General features: G+C 45.0%; 1 protein-coding gene across 4 annotated transcripts in view; it reads right to left on the reverse strand.

Moving 5' to 3' along the window:
- MCF2L (MCF.2 cell line derived transforming sequence like) overlaps positions 1-20,912 on the reverse strand; it is a 189,885-nt gene that overhangs the window by 161,957 nt on the left and 7,016 nt on the right. For all 4 annotated transcript variants that reach the window (XM_066380536.1, XM_066380537.1, XM_066380538.1 and 1 more), the window contains exons 2-3: positions 20,288-20,384; positions 19,340-19,506 (exon numbers count right to left, since the gene is read on the reverse strand). In XM_066380536.1, coding sequence (XP_066236633.1) covers positions 19,340-19,506; positions 20,288-20,384 — 264 coding nt within the window. The remainder of the gene's footprint in view (positions 1-19,339; positions 19,507-20,287; positions 20,385-20,912) is intronic.

Here is a 20,912-nt window from a genome sequence, read left to right on the forward strand (position 1 = left end):
AAACTCTGTGGCTATATCAAAGCTGTTTGAGAGTTTGCTCACAAGTATCCACACCTGCCCAGCCTGTTCCTGTATTTTATTCATGGTGTTCCACACACACCCTCAAGACTCAGTACGCCTTCTCGAGAGCCTGCCAAGTACTTACATACAGAAATATGTTTTATTTTAGGTTGCTTTATTTTTCTTTTGACTTGTAATACAGATGAGGCATATTATTTCTTTTAGATTGTGTTTAGGTAGGTATATTGCCTATGAATTCAATTTTGGAAGGTGTAAGGAGACATTGCTACAAGGACTGTTGTAAAAAGAGTGCTGGGTTTGATGTGGGATCACTATGCTGCATCCTTTGTCAGAGAAGCCTCTTTCCAATGCTCCAATTTTCCTGGCATTTATTTATTTATTTATTTATTTAGTATTATTCTTAAGTGAGAGGCGAGGAGGCAGAGACAGACTCCTGCATGTGTCTGACCGGGATCCACTTGGCATGTCCACTAGGGGGCGATGCTCTGCCCATCTGGGGTGTTGCTCCGCTGCAACGAGAGCCATTTTAGCACCTGAGGTGAGGCCATGGTGCCATCTTCAGTGCCCAGGCCAAATTGCTCCAGTGGAGCCTTGGTGGTGGGAGGGGAAGAGAGAGACAGAGAGGAGGAAGAAGGGGAGGGGTGGAGAAGCAGATGTGTGCCCTGACTGGGAATCAAACCTGGGACATTCACACGCCGGGCCGACACTCTACCACTGAGCCAACTGGCTAGGGCCATCAATTTTCCTGGTTTTGAGGACACACTGAGGTTGTATTTTTTTTTCTTTTTCTTTTTTTAAATTTATTCATTTTAGATAGGAGATAGAGTGAGAGAGAGAGAGAGACAGAGAGAGAGAAGGGGGGAGGAGCAGGAAGCATCAACTCCCATATATGCCTTGACCAGACAAGTGCAGGGTTTCGAACCGGCAACCTCAGCGTTCCAGGTCGACGCTTTATCCACTGTGCCACCACAGGTCAGGCAAGGTTGTATTTTTTAACTACCTCTCCCATCTTTGGAGCTTCTCAGAGGTTCCATTGTGTCTTCCAGTTGTGCTACTGCTTCTCTCTTTCAGACACTTCTCCTGGCACGGTGATTAGAGGCCCCTCGCCCCTCTGATGACAGCTTATGAAAGCACACAGGGAGCAAGCAAGCTATAGGGAAGTAAACCTGCGGCAGCCTGTTCTGCCCTGAGTTCCTGAAGGACTGGGCTTGCCTGCAAACAAAAACCTTGGAGCCACTGCAGCCCATTTTCTATAAGAGATTTATTTCCATAATCTAACGAGGACTCAGCCGACAGCCCAGAGCAGGCGTAGCAGCTCAGTCTCATCTCAGGACCTTGGCTCCTTCTAGCTCCCTTCTAAGTTAGCCATCTCCGCCTTGGTCCTCATAGACACGAAGTAGCAGCTGCCCACAATCGCATCTTATTCCGAGCAGGGAAGAAGAAGAGGGGAGCCCCAAGGCCTCACCACACAGGACCGTCTACATAACGTTCTGCCCCATGAGCCCTCACGCCACCTGCCTGAAGGATGGGTGGGAAGACTGAGCATTACTACAGGCGTGTAATTCTCACTAACAGAGAAACAAGTCCAGGTTCTGTTAGAAGGAAAGGGGGGATTAATATGAGCAGAAAATTACAATTCTTCCCTCTGTCCCAAAACACAGGGATGGGGGCTGGCATGTTTCACACCCAAGTTATTGCAAGGACACAGCTGTGGCTCTGCCCTTTTCTTTCCTAGTCAAAAACTAAACTTTTATGCCTTTAAACACCATATTTCAAATTAATATTTTTTGCCTAACTGTTAATAACAGGGAGAAATCCGGCTCCCACTTTGTCCAGCCATATAGTTAATTGTTCAACTCGGGTGCACATTGAAAGCGGCGCCGGAACGGCCGACCTTTAACCCAGAGGGAAACCACCACCAGCTAGAACACGGAGCTTGTATGTGGTTCCCGTTGCCTTTGGTCTTACAGACTCCACTCATTGCCAAAGTGACCTCAGTCATTACCTTTCCCCACGCCCTTCACTGGGGCTACGTCATACCTCTGTGCTGAGTTAGAGTCCCTTGTCACAGTCTGCATTCCTTCCCGGGTCCCCTGACCTTCTCATTTTGTGCACATTAAGGCTCCTTCTTTGTGCTCTAAAGCTCTCTGGGTTTGACAAATACACAATGTTTTATATCAACCATTACAACATAAACAGAATGGTTTCGCTGCCCTATAATCCTCTGTGCTCATTTCTTCCTAGCGCTGAATAAAGGCATTGTCTGGATGTAGCACAGCTCCTCCACTCACCTGTTGAAGGACATCTGGGTTGCTTCCAAGTTTTGGTGATCATGAATAAAGTAGCTATACACATCTGTGTGCAGGTTTCTGTGTGGACATAAGTTTCCCACTTCTTTGGGTAAACACTAAGAAGGGTAATTACTGAACCGTATGGTAAAAGTATGTTTAGTTAAGCTGCCCAGCTGTCTTCTGAAGTGACCGTACCATTTGTATTCCCACCATTTCTATTCATTCCCATTGAATGAGATCCTGTCATTCTGCCTCAACAAGTTTCAGTGTCCAGTGGGAATAACAAATGTCATAAAACAGGGTCACCGGAGAAAAGGAGGCAGAGACACAAAAGGAGGAATACTAACAAGTCATCAGCTACTAACGAGAGGGCTGAGGCAGTGACTGTGCCAGGCTCCTTCTCCACTTCATACGCCATGAGGTGGCTTCCAAATCTCCCTTTGTCCAGGTGGGACACTGTAGCTCACAGGTCCTAGGCAGGTGCTCCACATGCCCAGGTGGCGATCACAGCAGGTCTCTGCTTGTCTACTGCTGATTTCTGACATCATCGTGTATTGGCCATAAGGCAGAGATAAACTCTGCTTACTTCATAGATGTTATCAGGGAACTTGAAGCATTAATCTGGAAATGAGTTTCCAATAAACTCCCCCTGTTTTTTCCAGAACGACTTTGCTGATGACTTAAGAGAAGGCGGAAATGGCAGCTCACATCCCCGATGAAAGATAAATTGCTTTATCCCATTTCCTGGCCTCCAAGCGGCAGGGCTCCAACAAGATCAGCCTGCTGACCGTATCCTACGGCACGTTTCAAGTTTGGCACCCTGTTGAATAAAGTAGCCGTGTGGCTGCAGTGATGCAGGGATGGGGGAACAGGTTCATACGAAGGACTGCATGGCTCCAGAATGAACACTCCCGCTTACCCAGAGACCAGCTGCCATTTATGGAGAGAGCAAAATGAACTAACAGAACTCCATTTGGAGGCAAGAAAAATGGATATGGAAAGATTCCACTCTACCCATTCTCCTGGTGGGATGCACCGTGGAAACACATCTCGGAGGAAAGACAGACTGAAGCCCTACAACCGAAGTCAGCTGAGTCTCTGGTTTGCGCTGACAATGGAGGAAGTTGGGAGAGAGGCCGTGGGGCACGGTCCTTCCTAGCATTAATATCCTGAGTGTCAGTTCCAGCAAAGGCTAGTTAGTGTCTCTCGGCTCTGCGTCCACAGGTGCCAACCTCAGACAGCCAACCTACTTAGCAGAAAGCCTGGAGGGAGGGAGCGCCCTCACCCTTGAGGTGCCCAGGAAAGCCATTTGACACGAAGCCTTCCTGACAGGGTCTGACACATACACGTCTAACCCACTGTGGGTAAGAGTCATGGAGCTTCTGAGAGACTCTTTTTTAACTTCTGGCCCTTTCCTGGTGCCAAAGCCGTGCCCATTTTACTCGTGGCTCTGAGTCCTACACATGCCCATACAACTGGCAAACTTAACGGTTTCATGCTGTCTACTCTAGTGATGAAAAGAAACTAAAAATGCCAACACTCCTATAAAAAAAAAATACGCTAGAAGCAGATAGTTATCATGACTTTTTGTACGAAAGAAAAAAAGCGCTGCATTTATTTGAAAGGTCCGGAAATAGTTTCTTTCTATTCAGGTCACGTCTTTGCAAGCCACATTAACTTCTGGCACGACTAGAGAGAAATATCCTCTATGACAATCTTCAAGGATATAAATAGGCGCATTCACACAGAGAACTAATCCTGATTGTGAAGACGGACAGCCGCCGCAGCACTTAGGAAACAGAGGAACAGAGTGAGTAGGGAGATCCCTACCATGCGAGTGACAGTATCGGAGGATTTTCTGTCAATAAAAGAAATGTTAAACATGTACAAAAACAGTGAGAACCGTGTCGTGACCACACAATCTCATCAGTGCGTGGCCAGGCTTGCTTCATATACCATCCATTCCTGCCAACTACTGCCACACAGTTCACTCGTCTAAGGCAAAAGCCAGCCATCACTGCATTCTCACATGGAAATCATTCAGTACATATTTCTTTCCAAAGGGAAATGACCTTTTTATAAAATATGAACACAGTACAATCAATAACACCATGGCCCCTGACCAGGCGGTGGCGCAGTGGATAGAGCGTTGGACTGGGATGCAGAAGGACCCAGGTTCGAGACCCCATGATCGCCAGCTTGAGCGCGGGCTCATCTGGCTTGAGCAGAAAAAAGCTCACCAGCTTGGACTCAAGGTCGCTGGCTCGAGCAAGGGGTTACTTGGTCTGCTGAAGGCCCACGGTCAAGGCACATATGAGAAAGCAATCAATGAACAACTAAGGAGTCCCAATGAAAAACTGATGATTGATTCTTCTCATCTCTCTGCGTTCCTGTCTGTCTCTATCTATCTATCCCTCTCTCTGACTCTCTCTCTGTCCCCCTGTAAAAAAATAAAAAAATAAAAAATAACACCATGGCCACAATAAAAAAAAAGTTCTTCCGTTTTAAGTACCTAGCCAGCACTCCTCTATTGTCTTTTCTCTGCGTTCTAAGCTCAGTTTGCTTGCTGTATTGGGATCCACACACGGTCCAGTTCCTATACTACACTTGGCTGTTGTTTTTCCCAGGTCTCTCTTCATTTACAGGTTCCTTTTCCAACTCTATTTTTCTTGCCAATTTTTTTGTTGAAGAAAACAGGTCATTGGACACATAAATCTTCCCACAGTCTGGAGTTTGCCGTTTGCGCACCTTCAGTGGTGTTTATCCTGTATCTCTGTCCCCAGTATTTCTTATAACTTGTCAGAGCCAGGGGCTTGTTCAGATCCATTTCTGCATTTTATTTATTTACTTTGTTGCGAGAACACCTCCCCAGGGAGGCATAACTTCAGAATCTCCCTCAGGGTAATCTCTTTGCCCTTGCCTTCCTATCTTCCCACATCTGCTTTGAGGTAAACACCTACCTATCTATAACGTCATACAGTTCCCGTTTCTGACCACTTTTGTAGGTGTCCTTTGTCTGAGCAGAGAGCCACCACACATTATACCGTGTTCCCCAGCTTGGATGGGTCTCTTTTTTCTTTCCACCTTCTGAATCCTGTCCACCCTCGAAAACCTAATGGAGCACAGGTCGTGGTGCTCACCCAGGTGAGGCTGCTCCCCTGGCTAACAGCTGTCTGTACTCGTATGACAGACATCAAATCTCAGACTTTTCTGACATCTCTGTCTGTAGGCACCTGGCCTATTCTTCAACCAGGTTGTAAGTTCTAGTCATTTTATTTGACCACACCTCAGGAATCCAGTTCAGCCCAAGTGACACATAAGTGCCTGTAAGTGTCAGATAACGAACCACGCACGCACTTGCAAGCAGCAACATGCGTACATCACTTGGCACAGCTACTTGCCAGGAAAAAGTTTTTTTTCTGAGGTTTGAAAGAAAACATATTTTCGTTAGATAACCTCAGAACTGTATTGGAAAGACTCAGTTCCCTCCTTCTATTTCCCAATGCACAAATCATGTGCTCTTCCCTCTGCAGGTCAGGAGAGGTGCCGCAGGGCTTACAATGCAGACCCGTTCTCCTTGAAGACCTCACTTTGCAGGTACTGTGTTTAACTGGCTCTGTCTAGCTTCAGGAAACAGAAGTCCAAACTGCGTAAGTAACAGCTCAAGAAGAGGTGGGAGAACTTAGCACAGCAACTTCAGACACTGGGAAACCTGGCATTCCACGAAGAGGTATAAAAACGACCTGGTGTGTCTATCTAAGAATAGAAGGAAAGAAAACGATTCAACATGCATAATTCATCCAAGCCTTGACATTTGGACGAGGAGAAATTATACAGAAAAATCATGCTGCTTGTTGGGTCCTTCAAAGCATGGAGAAATGTGATATTGCATCTCAAACACATTTCACGGTCTACTTAACTTAATAAATAAAAAATTGCATTTCTGAGTTACAGATGATGCCGATAAAATCAATGAATACATAAATACTGTTACCGAGAATGTAACTGAAAAAAGTTGCCTAGCTCAGTATTGAGATTAAATTTTCAACTAGCTAAAATAAGGCAACAAATACAGACGTATGGGAAAAACACCTATATTATGTCACAATCAAAATTTGCATAGTTTATATGCTTTCTATTTTTTCAAAGCATTTCAAAGTATTTTTTAAAGCAACATGGAAGAAATAAAATGATAATTATTTGCAGATTTGTTTGTACAATTATGTCATTAGACAGTATGAATTTGGGGTCATGTAGAAATAAAAAGGTAACATGAATGGCCACGGAAACCCTTCCAAAGAGCAATAGTCAAATGAGGGCGACCAAAATTAAACACGCTGTAAAGGCCCAATAATTACTGTGGTGCCAGAAAACAAAAGACAAATGGACAATGATACAGAACAGAAATTCCAGAAATGGATTCAAATATGGGAATTTAACATATTTTCATGGTGGTATCTCCTATCTGTGGAATAACGCTAGAGATGTTTTAAGTTGGCATTAGGACCACCAGGCAAGAAAAACTAAATTTTTAGGATCCATACTTGATATTCTATACAAAAAAAATAAATCCAAATGGATCAAAAGATTAAGTATAAATAAAATATTAATAAAAAATGGGTAATTTCTTCATAACCCTGCAATAAGTAGGCTTTATAAAGATATGACTCAAAATCCAAAGCCACAAAACACTGGAATTCAACTAAATTTTTAAAATGGCAAAAAAGAAAGTCAAGAAAATGATAATCTGAGAAAAAGTTCTTTCAACTCAAATCTCAAGGGCTAATCTCTAATTTATAAGGCCCCCTCCTAGAAACCATTTACAAGATTGGCAATGTAATAAAAATAATAATAAAGGCAAACAAGAAATATAAATAATTTAAATAAATGAGAAGACACTCACTCTCTTATGAGACAAGTGCAGTTTAAGCCCGAGCTGGGATAGCTGTTTTAGTTCTCAAACTGACAAACACAAAAGATAGAAACCAGCTCCCACTGGGGAGTCTCTACAGAGAGCCACTCATAACTGCTGGTGGTTGAAAAAATGGATACCAGGGAGCACAATAGTAACTTCGAGCAAAACTATCAAAAAGCATTTGCCTTGACTCAGCCTCTGAGAACCTGAAATCCAGCACGTGTACAACATGAATATATCCATATACACAAAGTCATTAACTACAGTATTGTATGCAACAGCAAAAAAATGAAAAGAACCCAAGCAGCCACCGATGACTGATGAGCTATGGTGTAGCCACCCACACAAAGGATTTATTGTGCAACTAAATAAAAGTGTTTTATCTTTATTGATATGGAATTATCTTCAAGATATATTAAGTGGGGTAGGGTGGTATAGAACAGTATTTGGACCATGTTACTTCCTGCATAAAACAGGAAGAAACCAAGAATATACCAGTGTCTGCTTGTACCTGTATGGAGACCCCGGGAGGCACATGGAATACTGAAGAAGCGACTGCCTGGGGGCGGGGGTGAGGAATGGGCAGTGGTGATGGGTCCGAGCGAGGATTCTAAAGGTGTACCTTTCATAGTATCATATATATGCTTCTGGGTTGATGGTGGGATCATATTCTGATAAACTAAGGTGGCCAATCGTCCTCCTTTAGGGAGGACAGTCCTTCTTTTGCAAGTTCATTCCTCCCTCGAAAAGTGTCCTCTTGCATGTCCTCCTTTTTGATATTGGAAGACTAATCTGTAAATGTCTGTATTCAGTTGGTGCAGAGTCAATCCATTGTGTGTGATGTGACATATTTGTATCTAAATGAGTACTTTTTTCTTACAATTATTAAAAATGAATAGGCATGTAAGCATAATGACAATATAAAATATTACAAATGTTTTTTTATTATGCATTGGTCATACTATAGAGTATTATTGTTGCAATGAATAAAATGTTCCTTTTATTTACGATGTTGTTTTCTTCCATTTATTTTTGTCCTCCTTTTCATTGTAAAGAAGTTGGGTCACCTTAGGTAAACCCATCATAAGTTGAAAAAGGTCATAAGTTGAAAGTACATTTACTACACCTAACCTACCAAACATCGTAGCTTAACCTAGCCTACCTTAAACGTGCTCACAAATTAGCCTACATTTGGGCAATTATCTTGAGTTTCATCTCAGGAGTAACTGCCTTCCTCTTCTTCTCATCAGAACCAGGAGACACGCACGGCTTTCTGTAGACATGATGAGATGCAAAAACACAACACAAAAAGATATCCAAAAAATGCTGGTGGCACAGCGCGCCCTCCTGATGGTGGGGCCGCTTGGGAGCCGGGGCCGCTGTGCTGCCCAGAACCCCGACAAAGTGTACCACACACAGCGCTAGCCTGGGAAAAGGTCAAATTCAAAGTACAGTTTCTGCTGAATGTGCATCACTTTCACACATTGCAAAGTCAAAATACCACGAGTCAAACCATTGTAAGTGAGGGACTCATTAGTATTTTGACTTTGAACCATAGAGATGTTTACTATTACAAACCAAAGCACAGAAAAGAGGAGAGTGAAGGGGAAAGGGGCAGGGGAAAGAGCTCAGTCTGGCTCCCAAGCAGAACAGACTGGAATGTTGAAGGATTCAGTACAAATACGAAACTAATGTTTGAACTGAATGGGGATCCTGAAGCCAGGAAATAATATGATACAATGTCCCATATGTAGAGCAACTGAGAAATAATCTGCAGGATTCAGAAAAGAAGAGATCTGTTTTAAATAGAAATGTTATAAAATTCCTACACAGTATATGAAATGGAATACAGAATTACAATACACTGCAATGCACTGTTACTAGCAGCTCATCATCCCAAACCCAGGGGTCCAGAAGTGCCTTGTGAAACCATTCTCACTTGAATGAACAAAGATCAGGTTTGTCCCCTGGAACAATGGAGCCGGCCACATTCCACAAAGGTCAGTATTAAGGTAATCTCGGGAGATCTTGCAATTGAGACGCTGTAAACCTCTGAGAATCTCTCTCAGCAGATTTTTGCTCTGTCAGGTGACTTGAGCTGTAATGCTCTGTTTTGGGTTTTACATGCTCACATACAGTCACACACACACACACACACACACACACACACACACACACACACTTCATTCTCCCAGGAAACAAGGATCACCAACAATGACAGCATTAAGGGCCCCCGGCAGGGACACTGCCCCTCCCCATGGCCACCTCTCCCACAGGACTTTCAAGAGCTCGGGTGAGACGGACTCCAGGATCAGTTTTTCCAGACTCTCCAGGGCTCTGGGGATGGCCTCAACCTCAAGAGGCAAAGTGTCCTGCTAACCCAGAAGGACAGGATCCCTAGGGAACCTGCAGGTGGGTATGCTCACCTGTGGCCTCCCTCGCACAGGTCTGAGGAGGTGTCGGTCTGTGAAGCAGAGAGACTGGGCTGCGGACAGACCCGGCTGGGTGGTCACTGCTAGCAGCTGCCTTTAGGTAAGTGGGCCCTCAGGTGACAGTGGCTGTGGACACTGGGCAATTCTACTCCCTGCAGTTAGAGACCCAGGGGCCTGATACAATGGCCAGATCCCTGCTAGACAGCAATGTCCAAAATTTACCAGGTAAAAGAAAGCATGTAGAAGAAAGCATGTATGGTATCAGCCACTGATACAAAATGGGAAGATACAAATACACATGCTCATGTTTTAAAAAATACACACACTAGAGAATAAATCAAAAACTAAAAAGGAAAAATAGATTACTCATGGAGGAAGGTTATAACAGGAAGGGAGAAACAGGGACAGAACCTGGACATCTCTGAATGTTCTTTACTTGGCTTTGCAATTATCTTATATAATTACAAAACAAAGTAGAAATTTAAAACAGCAATCATTGAAAAATTAAAAATAGAACAAAGGAACTTATTTATCAGGTTGGTGGCATAGCCACACTGAGAAGATTTCAAAACACAGTAATTTGACTAAATCTCCTTTGTGGGATATACCCCAAGTTCCTACAAGCCAAAAATATAAATTCCACCTTCCTTAGGAATCATGTTATTCGTGACTGTAGGTATTCCTCTTCTGACATTATTGGATGTGTATGTGAGAAACAGCAAGTGAACAATTACGTTGTTGTCATTAGAAACGGGGATTTAGGACATGGGAATAAGAAGATACAGATCTAAGATCTAAGCGATCCTAAAATTGAATTGAAAGCATCAGAAGTAACGTAGATGTTTCTCTTTCCCAGACCACCTGTGAAGTAAACTATCACCTTGGTGTGCGGTTGATGAGCTGTGTGCCCACAATCTCTCAAGAAATGGAATATACCCATCACTCAAAAACAGCTTCCTCATCACCTCTGCAGTCAACCCCCAGCTCTGCCTGTGACCCTCAAAACCCTGACCTGCTTTTTGTCACTACATGATTAGCTTTCCCTATTCTAGAACTTCCTATACATGAAGTCATGTGGTAGGAACTCTGGTATATGACTCTTTGAAAGTCACAATGTTTCTGCTCCACCTGGGTTATTGCATGAATGAGCAGCCTGTTCATTTTTATTGTTGGACAGTATTTCCTTGCATGAACTCATATATATACTCATACATAAAATGTTTTAAAGTTGAAACATTTTAAATATCCTTGGCTTGTCCACTGAAGAAGTCTAGAAGCAATTACCAACTCAGTGGCAATGACTCTTCCAGGTGCCTAGCTTGTGTGTGTGTGTGTGTGTGTATTTTTTTGCTTGTATTTTTCTGAAGTGAGAAGCTGGGATCCACATGGCATGCCCACTAGGGGGCAATGCTCTGCCCAGCTATGGCATTGCTCCATTGCAACAGGAGCTATTCTAGTGCTTGAGGTGGAGGCCATGGAGCCATCCTCAGCACCTGGGCCAACTTTGCTCCAATGGAGCCTTGGCTGCGGGAGGGGAAGAGAGAGACAGAGAGTCGGGAGAAGGGGAAGGATAGAGAAGCAATGGGTGCTTCTCCTGTGTGCGCTAGCTAGGAATCAAACTTGGGTCATCCACATGCCGGGCTGACACTGTACCACTGAGCCAACTGGCCAGGGCGTATATACAGTACTTTCTTTAATTAAAGTATAATTGGTGCCCTGGCCAGGTGGCTCAGTGGATAAAGTATCAACCCGGCACACTAGATGTCATGAGTTCAACCCCTGCCGAGGGCATATAAGAAAAGCAATCAATGAGTACACAACTAAATGGAACAACTAACTGGAACAACATGTTAATGCTTCTTTTTCTATCTCCCTTCTCCACTATCTCTCTCTTTCTCCTGTCTCCTGTCTCTTTTTCTCTCATATCAATGGAAAAATCCAAAACCAAATAAAGTCTAGTTTGCATACAGTATTATATTAGTTTCAGTTTCAGGTATATTTCTCAGAGTTAGGAGATGGTCCAGGTCTCCTAAATGACATTGACTGAAGTCAGATGCCTGCCATGAAGAGGTTCCCAAGGCCCCCAAACGAGACAATTTGACCAATAGAAATAGCTGTGAGGACCTGACCAGGTGATAGCACAGTGGCTAGAGTATTGGATTGGGATGCAAACAACCCAGGTTTGAAACTCCGAGGTCACTGGCTTGAGCATGGGATCATAGACATGATCTTGTGGTTGCTGGCTTGAGCCCAAAGGTCACTGGCTTGAAGCCCAAGGTCACTGGTTTGGCCCAAGGTCACTTGCTCTGCTGTAGCCCCCTCCCTGGTCAAGGCACATATGAGAAAGCAATCAATGTACAACTAAGGCGCTGCAACGAAGAACTGATGCTTCTCAACTCTCTCCCTTCCCGTCCGTCTGTCTGTCCCTATTTGTCCCTCTCTCTGCTTTGCTTTCTGTCTCTGTCACATGTATCCACACACACATAAAAATAGCTGTGATGAACTTAAAAATATAGAATATTAAATTCATTGATTTCAAAATGATATTTTAAAATGAAAACTTTCACCAATTCCCTTTGGAAGTCACTAAGGAGCAAACACACTATTCTAGAGACTGCTAAGTAAACAGGGAAGAATCAAGTGTTTACACTGACTCTCCTAGAACTGTAATTCAAGGTAAAAGTGCATCAAGGAGGGGACAGTTCTCTTTACTATATAAATTTCAGCTAATGAGTAAAAAAGGAATGATGGGAAGAGGTCATCTGCTACCCTTAAGAATTCCTAGACCTACGTGGTCATCACCGTTATGCCGATATAAACAGACAAGCAAACAGTCACCGACCTCTTGGGTGGAAGGGTGCCGCTAGGACATTGTCCTAAAAAGAAAAAAAACCCAGAGGCTGGTTCATGTTCTCATAAACTACCAGTTTATAAGAAACACAGGGACAAGGACATGCGAACGTGCTGCTCTGAGGTGCAGCAGCACAGTCTAGAAACTCCACACGACAAAGGATATGGTCACTTCAACAGCTGAATTACAGGAAGGGGTCACCAACTGTGAGGCAGGACCACCACCATGGCCATGTGACTCTTGGTGATGTGGCAGAAATGACTGTTGAAGGCTAGCAGAACACGCCACCCCAAAATATGCCACTTTGCCGTACGGATTGTTTTGAGCTGAAGGTAACGGAGAAGCAGAGAGAAGGCTATGCCCGCCCCCTTTGTCCAGGAGGCCCAGCCCTTGCCCTGGCTCCTCCCCGCCCTTCCCACTGTGACTGGGAAGAAGCATTGGGGCTGCCTGTCCCCACTTTTCCGTGGCTTTATTCATACTTCCTCTCTCCCCCCAGGGCCACCCAGCAGAGTTCCAGGACATTTTTAAGGATATTTTCCTTCAGAATTGCTGGGTGAGCCTCAGCCTTTGGGACCAGCACAGGCGCAGCCCCAGCGAGACAGGGCGGCTGGGGGCTGTTCCTGCAGAAACTGCACCTGTGTGAGTAGCGGGGGGTCGGGCGGCGCAGAGCGCATGCTCCCTGTGAACAGGGCCCAGCGCAGGACGGAAGACCAGTCCTCATGCCTGCGGGATACACGCTCACGTCCTGCTTCAGGAAAACATGGATGCTCACAGAGATGATAAGGTTTCCCAAGAAGAAAAACAGAAATTCAAATGACAAATGTGTGATAATAAATATTTCCATGTTGGTGCATATTTTCTGTCTTTTACCAAAATGATACATACATACTTTGTGTTTACAAAATTACTATCACAGTACACCATTTTATATTTGGCTGTTTCGCTTCTTGGAGCATAAGACATGGGAGAACAACCATCTGAACAACTCAGTGATTGCACCAAACCCTTAATACTATGATCTTGCTTTTCCCTCAATGGTCGTCATAAATAATGACCGTACATCTTTGCTCATGAATCTTTGCAACAATTTCTGAAATTAATTCCTTAAATTCCTACAGATGGCAATTGTTGATTGAAAACAAAATATTTGAAGATTTTTATCCATACCATCAACTTGTTTTCCAGTACAGACATGAGGAATGACATTCTTACCAGCAGTGAGTTTTAACTTTCTTGTCCATAAAAATGGGGGAAAAGAAATCTTCTTGTTAAATTTACATTTTTCATTTCTATTCACTTGTAGGACAGCATTTCTGGTCTTTATAGTAGTGTGTCATTTCTGCAAGCCTCAGAACGAACCGTTTCTAAGACGTTCGTCCTGTTGATTCTGCTTTGTAAGAGATTTGTATAGACGAAGGCCACATCTTTTGTCATTTGGCAATTTTTTCTAGTGTCTTTGTTGATGGGTAACCTTCTTCCTGGAGATTTCTAACATGGGTTTAATGCTCAGGTAGTACAATCTACTCCTTTTCTCCGCTTCCCTCAAGGCCTCCAGCAGAACGCATCTTTGTCGCTGACAGAATCCCTTCCACAACCAAGCACTACTCGCTGCTCAGTTTGGTCAACCCATTAACTAACTGCCCACACGCTAGTGCAGTACCTCCCGGATATTGCCGTGATGCGCACATGGAAGATGAAAACATCTGCACAGGACACAGGGGTGAGCGCGCAGGGCTGTTCCAGACCTCCACAGGAGGCTGAGGACATCAATGCGTCAGCCCACCCTAACCCATGCTGAGCACAACGGCCAGGAAGCCTTCGCTGCTGTGGACACAGCTGGAAGCAGAGACTTCCTGTCCTCATGCTGCTCAGTGACTCTAGAGACACAGAAACCCAGATTGCCAGAAAAAGCATTCTTTGGAGTCTAGGCACATCCCCAGAGCAGAGGTTGTGAACAGTGATCACAGCAGGACTGCTTCAGGAACAGGTGATATTTCTGTGGGTCTTGGACAGAGGGGCAGGGTTTTAACCCAGAAGTGGGCAGGGTGAGAAGGAGGAAGAATTTCTATGCAGTGGGAATGGTTCAAACAAAGCAAAGACCATCTTCGCAGATGACCTACTCAGCGCAGCTGGGGAAGGTGGAGAAGCATCCAGTTTGGCATCCTGTTGACTCAGCATGGTCTGCACTGATTATACACTAACAAATGCACTTTCTCTGGAGGAGAGTTTGGCCCTTTGATGACCTTAATCATATAGCATGTATTATAAAGCACACAGTTAAATGGAAACTCCACTAACTTTCTGATAGAAGACTAATAATACCACTGCTGCTCCTGGGCATGCTGCAGAGGTGGTGCTGGCTGCCGGGTGTGTGTGTGTGTGCGTGTGTGCATGTGTGTGTGTGTGCGTGTGTGCATGTGTGTGTGTGTGTGTGTGTGAAGGGGGGAATGAGGAGATTTGGGGCTCTCCTAGCTGAGCTGGTATCTTCAGCTCATGTGAAGCACATTTCTCCACCAGCTCAGAGTCTTTACTCTCAGTTTTAGATGATATGTAATATTCATTTTAATCAACAACCAAGTCGATTCCACTTAGAAGAGTCCATCTAGACCTGACCAGGTGGTGGCACAGTGGATAGAGCGTCAGACTGGAACACAGAGGACCCAGGTTCAAAACCCCGAGATTGCCAGTTTGAGCATAGGCTCATCTGGTTTGAAAAAGGCTCAACAGCTTAAGCCCAAGATCACTGGCTTGAGCAAGGGGTCACTGGGTCTGCTATAGCCCCCCGGTCAAGGCACACATGAGAAAGCAATCAATGAACAACTAAGGTGCTGCAACAAAAAACTGATGCTTCTCATCTCTCTCCTTTCTTGTCTGTTTGTCCCTATCTGTCCCTCTCTCTTCTCTGTCACCAAAAAAAAAAAAGAGTCCTTCTAAGAGATCTTGGGAAACCAGAAGACTCCCTCAAATCTGCAAAAGTCTTGCAGAGGCAAACGGGAGATTAATTCACTCCAAGCCCCTCTGACCTGCGTTCTAGAGAGTCGCAACCCCTGTGCCTTCCTTCTGGCCACCACCTGGCCCTGGCCCTGGTTCGTTAAGAGCTGCTTTAAGAAGAACATCATCCGTACTTCTAGCACCAACTAGGAACAACCAGCTAGTCCTCAGTCATTTGTAAATCATGTGCAGTGAATGCGTATTCTAAAGAATCAGAACTCTTGCTAGCTTCCTGAATAATATAAAAAGTCCAAGAGGAAAGACCAAAGGATCAGGAAAGGTTAAAAAAGAGAAGTTAATTATTTATAGCAGCACTGAAAGCTCCACTTCCACAAACAACATACCCGTCCTTTCAGAATGTCCCATTTGGGACTCATACGACCACAAAGACGGGACCGACCTTGCATAGCCGCTCAGTGTTGTCTCACACTGTCCTGCCTCTCCCATACCCTGCGCTGTTGGAATGGCCGCTTCCCAGGACAGCTTTTGCAACATTAGAGGGCATACAAGGAAAAAGCAATGACTCTCCCGAGAAAATGACAGGAGCTTTGGAAGACAAGGAACCAGGAAACCACAAGTGCAACGTCTATCTTACTAAGCACAGCTCGACCCCCCTGAAAAAGCCGCAATCACTGCGATTCACTCATTCTTCAGTAAGCTGTGATTACAATTCATGCCAGAAACATCGAAGATAATAAAAAATCCAATTTCCTTCCAAGCATCAGTTTCCTGTGGTCATTTTTGCCTTTCCCAAAATACATTTTCTTCAGCCCAAGCTAACTGCTTCCACAAACACCTCTGAGAGTCTTTCATAATGTGACCACTGTCGCCACAGAGTTTCCAAGAAGGAGTTCTGTAGCCCTTTCCGACCCCCCAGCCTCTCCAAGTGGACATGTCCCCCCCCCCCCCAGAATTCTGTACAATCTCACACCACAAATGCATTCAGTTCAGCCGCATGGAATTACCAGTATTCAAAGGGTTTTGACTTGCATGATGGCAACTTCACAATTCAACCAAATATTTCAGATGGTCTTTATTTACCTTAACTCGCAGGCAAGTACAGTATTTTATTTGTGTCTTTCCCTCCATAAAGCTGTGCCCAGTCCTGTTTAATACACTTAAGAAGTTTGTTGGGGGGAAAAATGGCTGGCATCATTAAAGACATTAACCAATTAGAACTCATAAAACAAAACCTTTTAAAGAGTAGACATGTATCACAGTGGCACTCTAAAGCTCACCTATGCCACCTGACAGGCCACCACGGCCACTGGCACGGGTTCTGTCCCTTCACCTCTGCTGCAGAACTGCTAATCGTTACAAGTCCAACTTCTTGATCTCTCACACCCAAGTCTTCAGATGAACAAAATGTTCCCATGCAAATGCTTCCTCGTCTGACTCGTAGTTTGTTTGGTGAGGTGTCTCCGACTGACACTGGCGGAACAGGAAGGACAGCCGGAATATGAATACAGGACTGCAGTTACTACAGACACCCGGTCACCTACCCTGTCTGACGGGGGGATGTGAGCGGACCCGAGGCAGACTGGAGCAGACCCTGTCATTCATCCACGCTGAGGCAAGAAGGGGAGGGGCTCTCTCACAGGCCTGGCTTTTCATGCGAAAGCACCATATGACCTCCAGACAGCAAGAAAGCTGGGCAGCTAGACAAGCCGTAAAGCTCCCTTTGCTAAAATACATTATGTGTGCATGTGCGTGCACATGAGCATGTGTGCTTGTGTAGCTCTATGAGGGGAGAAAGAATAAGTCATCGGATGGTGGTATTACTCAGAGCTGAGAGGTATTAGGACATAGCTGTGCCATTGCTGTCCTGAGCACCTTACACCCCTGGGATCCTCACAGTAGCCCCACTAACATGCTGCTGCCATGCCCACATGGTGGAAAGGTTTCACGACTCACCCACACTCATGGGGCTGGAGAGTGGCAACATGAAAAACTGGAATTTGAACCTGGGCTTTCTATCCTTGAGTCGTGTTTCTCATCACCGCACTGTGACCTCATACTGCTCAGCTAGGGAGACGCAGTTAAATTAGGCAATGATTCAGGCAAGCAAGTTGATGATAGAGAGTCTCAATTTCCACTGCAGGTCAACTTCATCACAGCCCTCAGACCCGAAACACCGGAAGTTCACTGGGGTTTGGGAAAGCCTACCCTTGCTGGGTTCCAAGTAGTTACGGGCCGTTAATGTGCAGCCATGCTGAGCACTGAAATACTAGATAACCTTCCAGCCATAAAATCTAATGATAAATAGGGATCTGCACCCTTTAAATCATCCTCTTGCTTAAGGAGGAAGCATGCCTCCTTTCTAAGTCCTTCCCACAGAGCAGGAGCAGCAGGTTTTGGACCCTCTCTTCCCTGCGCTCTCCCAGGAAGTGCCCGCTAGTACTACTCACTTTGTCCTCACTGGGATGCCTATGAGAGAGCCAGAACTGCGCCTGGTAGTGAACAAGAAAACTTGTCGGAAAGATGAGGCGCTCCCACCATGGGGAGACGAACTTAGAGGTTTAGGCTTCAGTTCTCATTGGCGAACCATCCATGACAAGGGAAGTGACAAAAATCAAGTTACTAAATCTGCAAAACTAAATGCAGATGCTGGTGGGGCAACCCTCCCGCCAGCCAAGTTCAAATAGCCAACCCTATTTATTAAGTGCAAGGGTCCGTCAGCAGAGTTGTGGCTCAGAACTGCTGGGCCCGGGGCCATTCACAAGATACTCCACAGAAGCAGACATACAAATGACAGACAACTAAAGATGGCACAGCTGTGACCCTTAACTCATGGACGCACGTAACGGGAAGGACAGTCTGGACACAACCTTGAGCAGGTGGCCAGGGGACTGCAGCACAGTCTCAGAACAATGACAACGACGTCTCGGCCCAACAAGCCCAACAGTGCAGGCTGGTTACAGCAAATGCCAGCTTGAGGCAAGGCCGAGAATGTGCCAGATTTAGAACACGGGGAAGTGTTATCAAAGTGCCCAGATGAACCTCTAGCTGTTGGCTTTGGAAGCCGGCCTGGTTCTGGTCCCGCTCCAGGTGGACACAGCGGCAGCAGCCCTGCACACTCACCGTCAGACTCACGCCTTCCCTCGGGTTGTGGGTGACCGCACTGGCCTTGTCTAATGAAAATGGTACTTTTGAAGTCAATTTGGGCGGAAATGGCAGCAAATAATTAAATGCAGGCAAAACTAAAACAGGGAGCCGGCCACTTCTTTCCATTAAGAAATGCAGGGAGCTCTCAGATTAGCCAAGAAAGGGAGAAACCCACCCCCAGGCTGGGATTACGGGGTCAGATTGAATTTTGAGGCGTGTGAGTCCTCTCACCCCAGTATGTGCGGCTCCTTCTGTCCTTTGAGCATGGGTCACTGACTTGGTGACTGGTAAAAGCTTCATCACCATCCCAATACAACAACACACCAAATTTAAACAAAAGCTCTTGTGTTTTTGAAAACTGAAGCAAAGGCTGGGGAATAGCTCCCTTCAGGTGCACTGTGCTTTGTTTAAAATCCAAACAGACATTTCTCATGATCTCTCACCGAAACCAACTTCATTTAAAAATGCTAATTTAAATAACCACCAGAAAGGCAAATAAGCAAACATCTTGAGACATTCTCACCGGCGTGTGTCAGTTAACAGCTGCCTGAACTCTGAACTCAGTATACCTGCCCCCAGCATATGACCAGGGAGGCTCTGCGGTGAGCTGCTCTCCCAGATCTAAAACACTGCAGTTTCCTTCGAAAGCCGGAATAGCTAAGAACAAGACTTTTGAGTCCAATTAGTAGTAAAAAGCTTTAGGCTCAGAACAAAGTTTAAAACTGGCCTCTACCTTTAGCGGTCCCCTCTAGCTGATCTTGAACAAGCCTGATGACATCAGACACGTCAATCTGATGATCACCTTCTTCCGTTTTGGTCTCATTGGATCCTCGCGGTGAAGAACAGTTCTTGCTTCTAGTTTTCTTGCGCAAGATAAATCTCCAACAGTCAAACAGCAGACTGTGGTGTGAAAAACAGATTTTAAAAGAAAAATGAGGTCAGGCTGCCAATACACATGAGAGTTTTTTCTTTGAACAAAGCCCAAATGACTAGATATAACCTTTAACGACATGTATTCTGAAATAGATACAGTGTTTAAAATTAAATTCATTCTTCTCCGACGAATTTCTACTGCATCTCTGTTCAGTTAACCAAGCAACCTTCTCTTATAATACGGAAGTAAAATAAAGGGTTGCGTAAGCAAAAATATTTACTTCTGCTGCTTCAGAGAGAGCAAAGCCTAGATTTTCCCCTTGACAGTTAGGCTCCTGTTTCAAGGACATAAAAGCCCCTGGTTCTTCTGGTTTCAATGTCACAGTCTACCTCACTGAGCTGGCAAACCCTCAAAACCATGGCTGATGGCTGATTCAGATTACTTAAGAATATTCAAAATCCTCTAAGTAAAGAATGGCCTCAGAGGTCCAGAACAAACATGAACATCTTATTCCTCCAGAGAAAATTTGGCAAAGCAATTTAAATCAAGTGTTTTGAAAGCAATCTTGAATTTAAAGAGACAACTAGTCACTCTGTCTCAAACAGAAGCCATCAGAAGTCACGCTGGGCAAGCTATTTGCTAAGTAATCACCAACTATGCTTCTTTGTACTCAGTCTTTCAGCATGTTTATGATTCATTATTCCGTCCTGTTGGCTTAATACCCGGCAGGGTCCCTTCTTTAAGAATAAAGGTAGAAATAATTTGACTTGAATAAATTTGACTCGCAGCTCAAACAAGCAATCTCACCTTTCCATTTTACTGCTTGCATTCTGCTCTATCCATTGCAGGTTTGCTTTGGTCCCAGCCTCAAGCGGCAGCCCCCACCAGGACACCCTTACTGCCTCTGCAAAAACAAAAAAACAAAACTGGGAGGTTAGAAACAAGGGCCTGCCAAAGGCCACTGTTCTGCCTCTCCCCCTTTCATTCCCTTCAGTGGAGCCCCCCATCCCTTCCTGCCGTTGTCCCGGGACAAGTCCAGGCCACTTCTTCCCCCCAGGTTCTCCCTGATCCCTGGCCACAGTATGACAGCCTGTGCTCAGCAAGATTCAGGGGTCTGGCCACCTTTTGGACACCTGGGCAGTTTCCTGAGCTCTCCCAGAGCCAGCAAGCCCTAGGGAGGGGTTCCAATAGTCCGCCTACGTGAGAACTGCAGCACTGAGTCTGGATCCTTCCAGAGAGGAAGGAGCCACCATAGGACTGGTCACACAGTTCAAATTCCAAACACTTTGGGGTGTCACCAAATCCACACCCATTCCTAACAAGAAGACATCGCATTTCTCCCATCCTCTCCTCTTCCTTCCAAAACACACAATTCCCGGGCTTCACTGCCTGCCCTACATATGCCCTTCCCCTTGTTTTTGCTCACGCTGAT

The sequence above is a fragment of the Saccopteryx leptura genome, chromosome 4 (genome assembly GCF_036850995.1).
Source record: "Saccopteryx leptura isolate mSacLep1 chromosome 4, mSacLep1_pri_phased_curated, whole genome shotgun sequence".
Taxonomy (NCBI): Eukaryota; Metazoa; Chordata; class Mammalia; order Chiroptera; family Emballonuridae; genus Saccopteryx; species Saccopteryx leptura.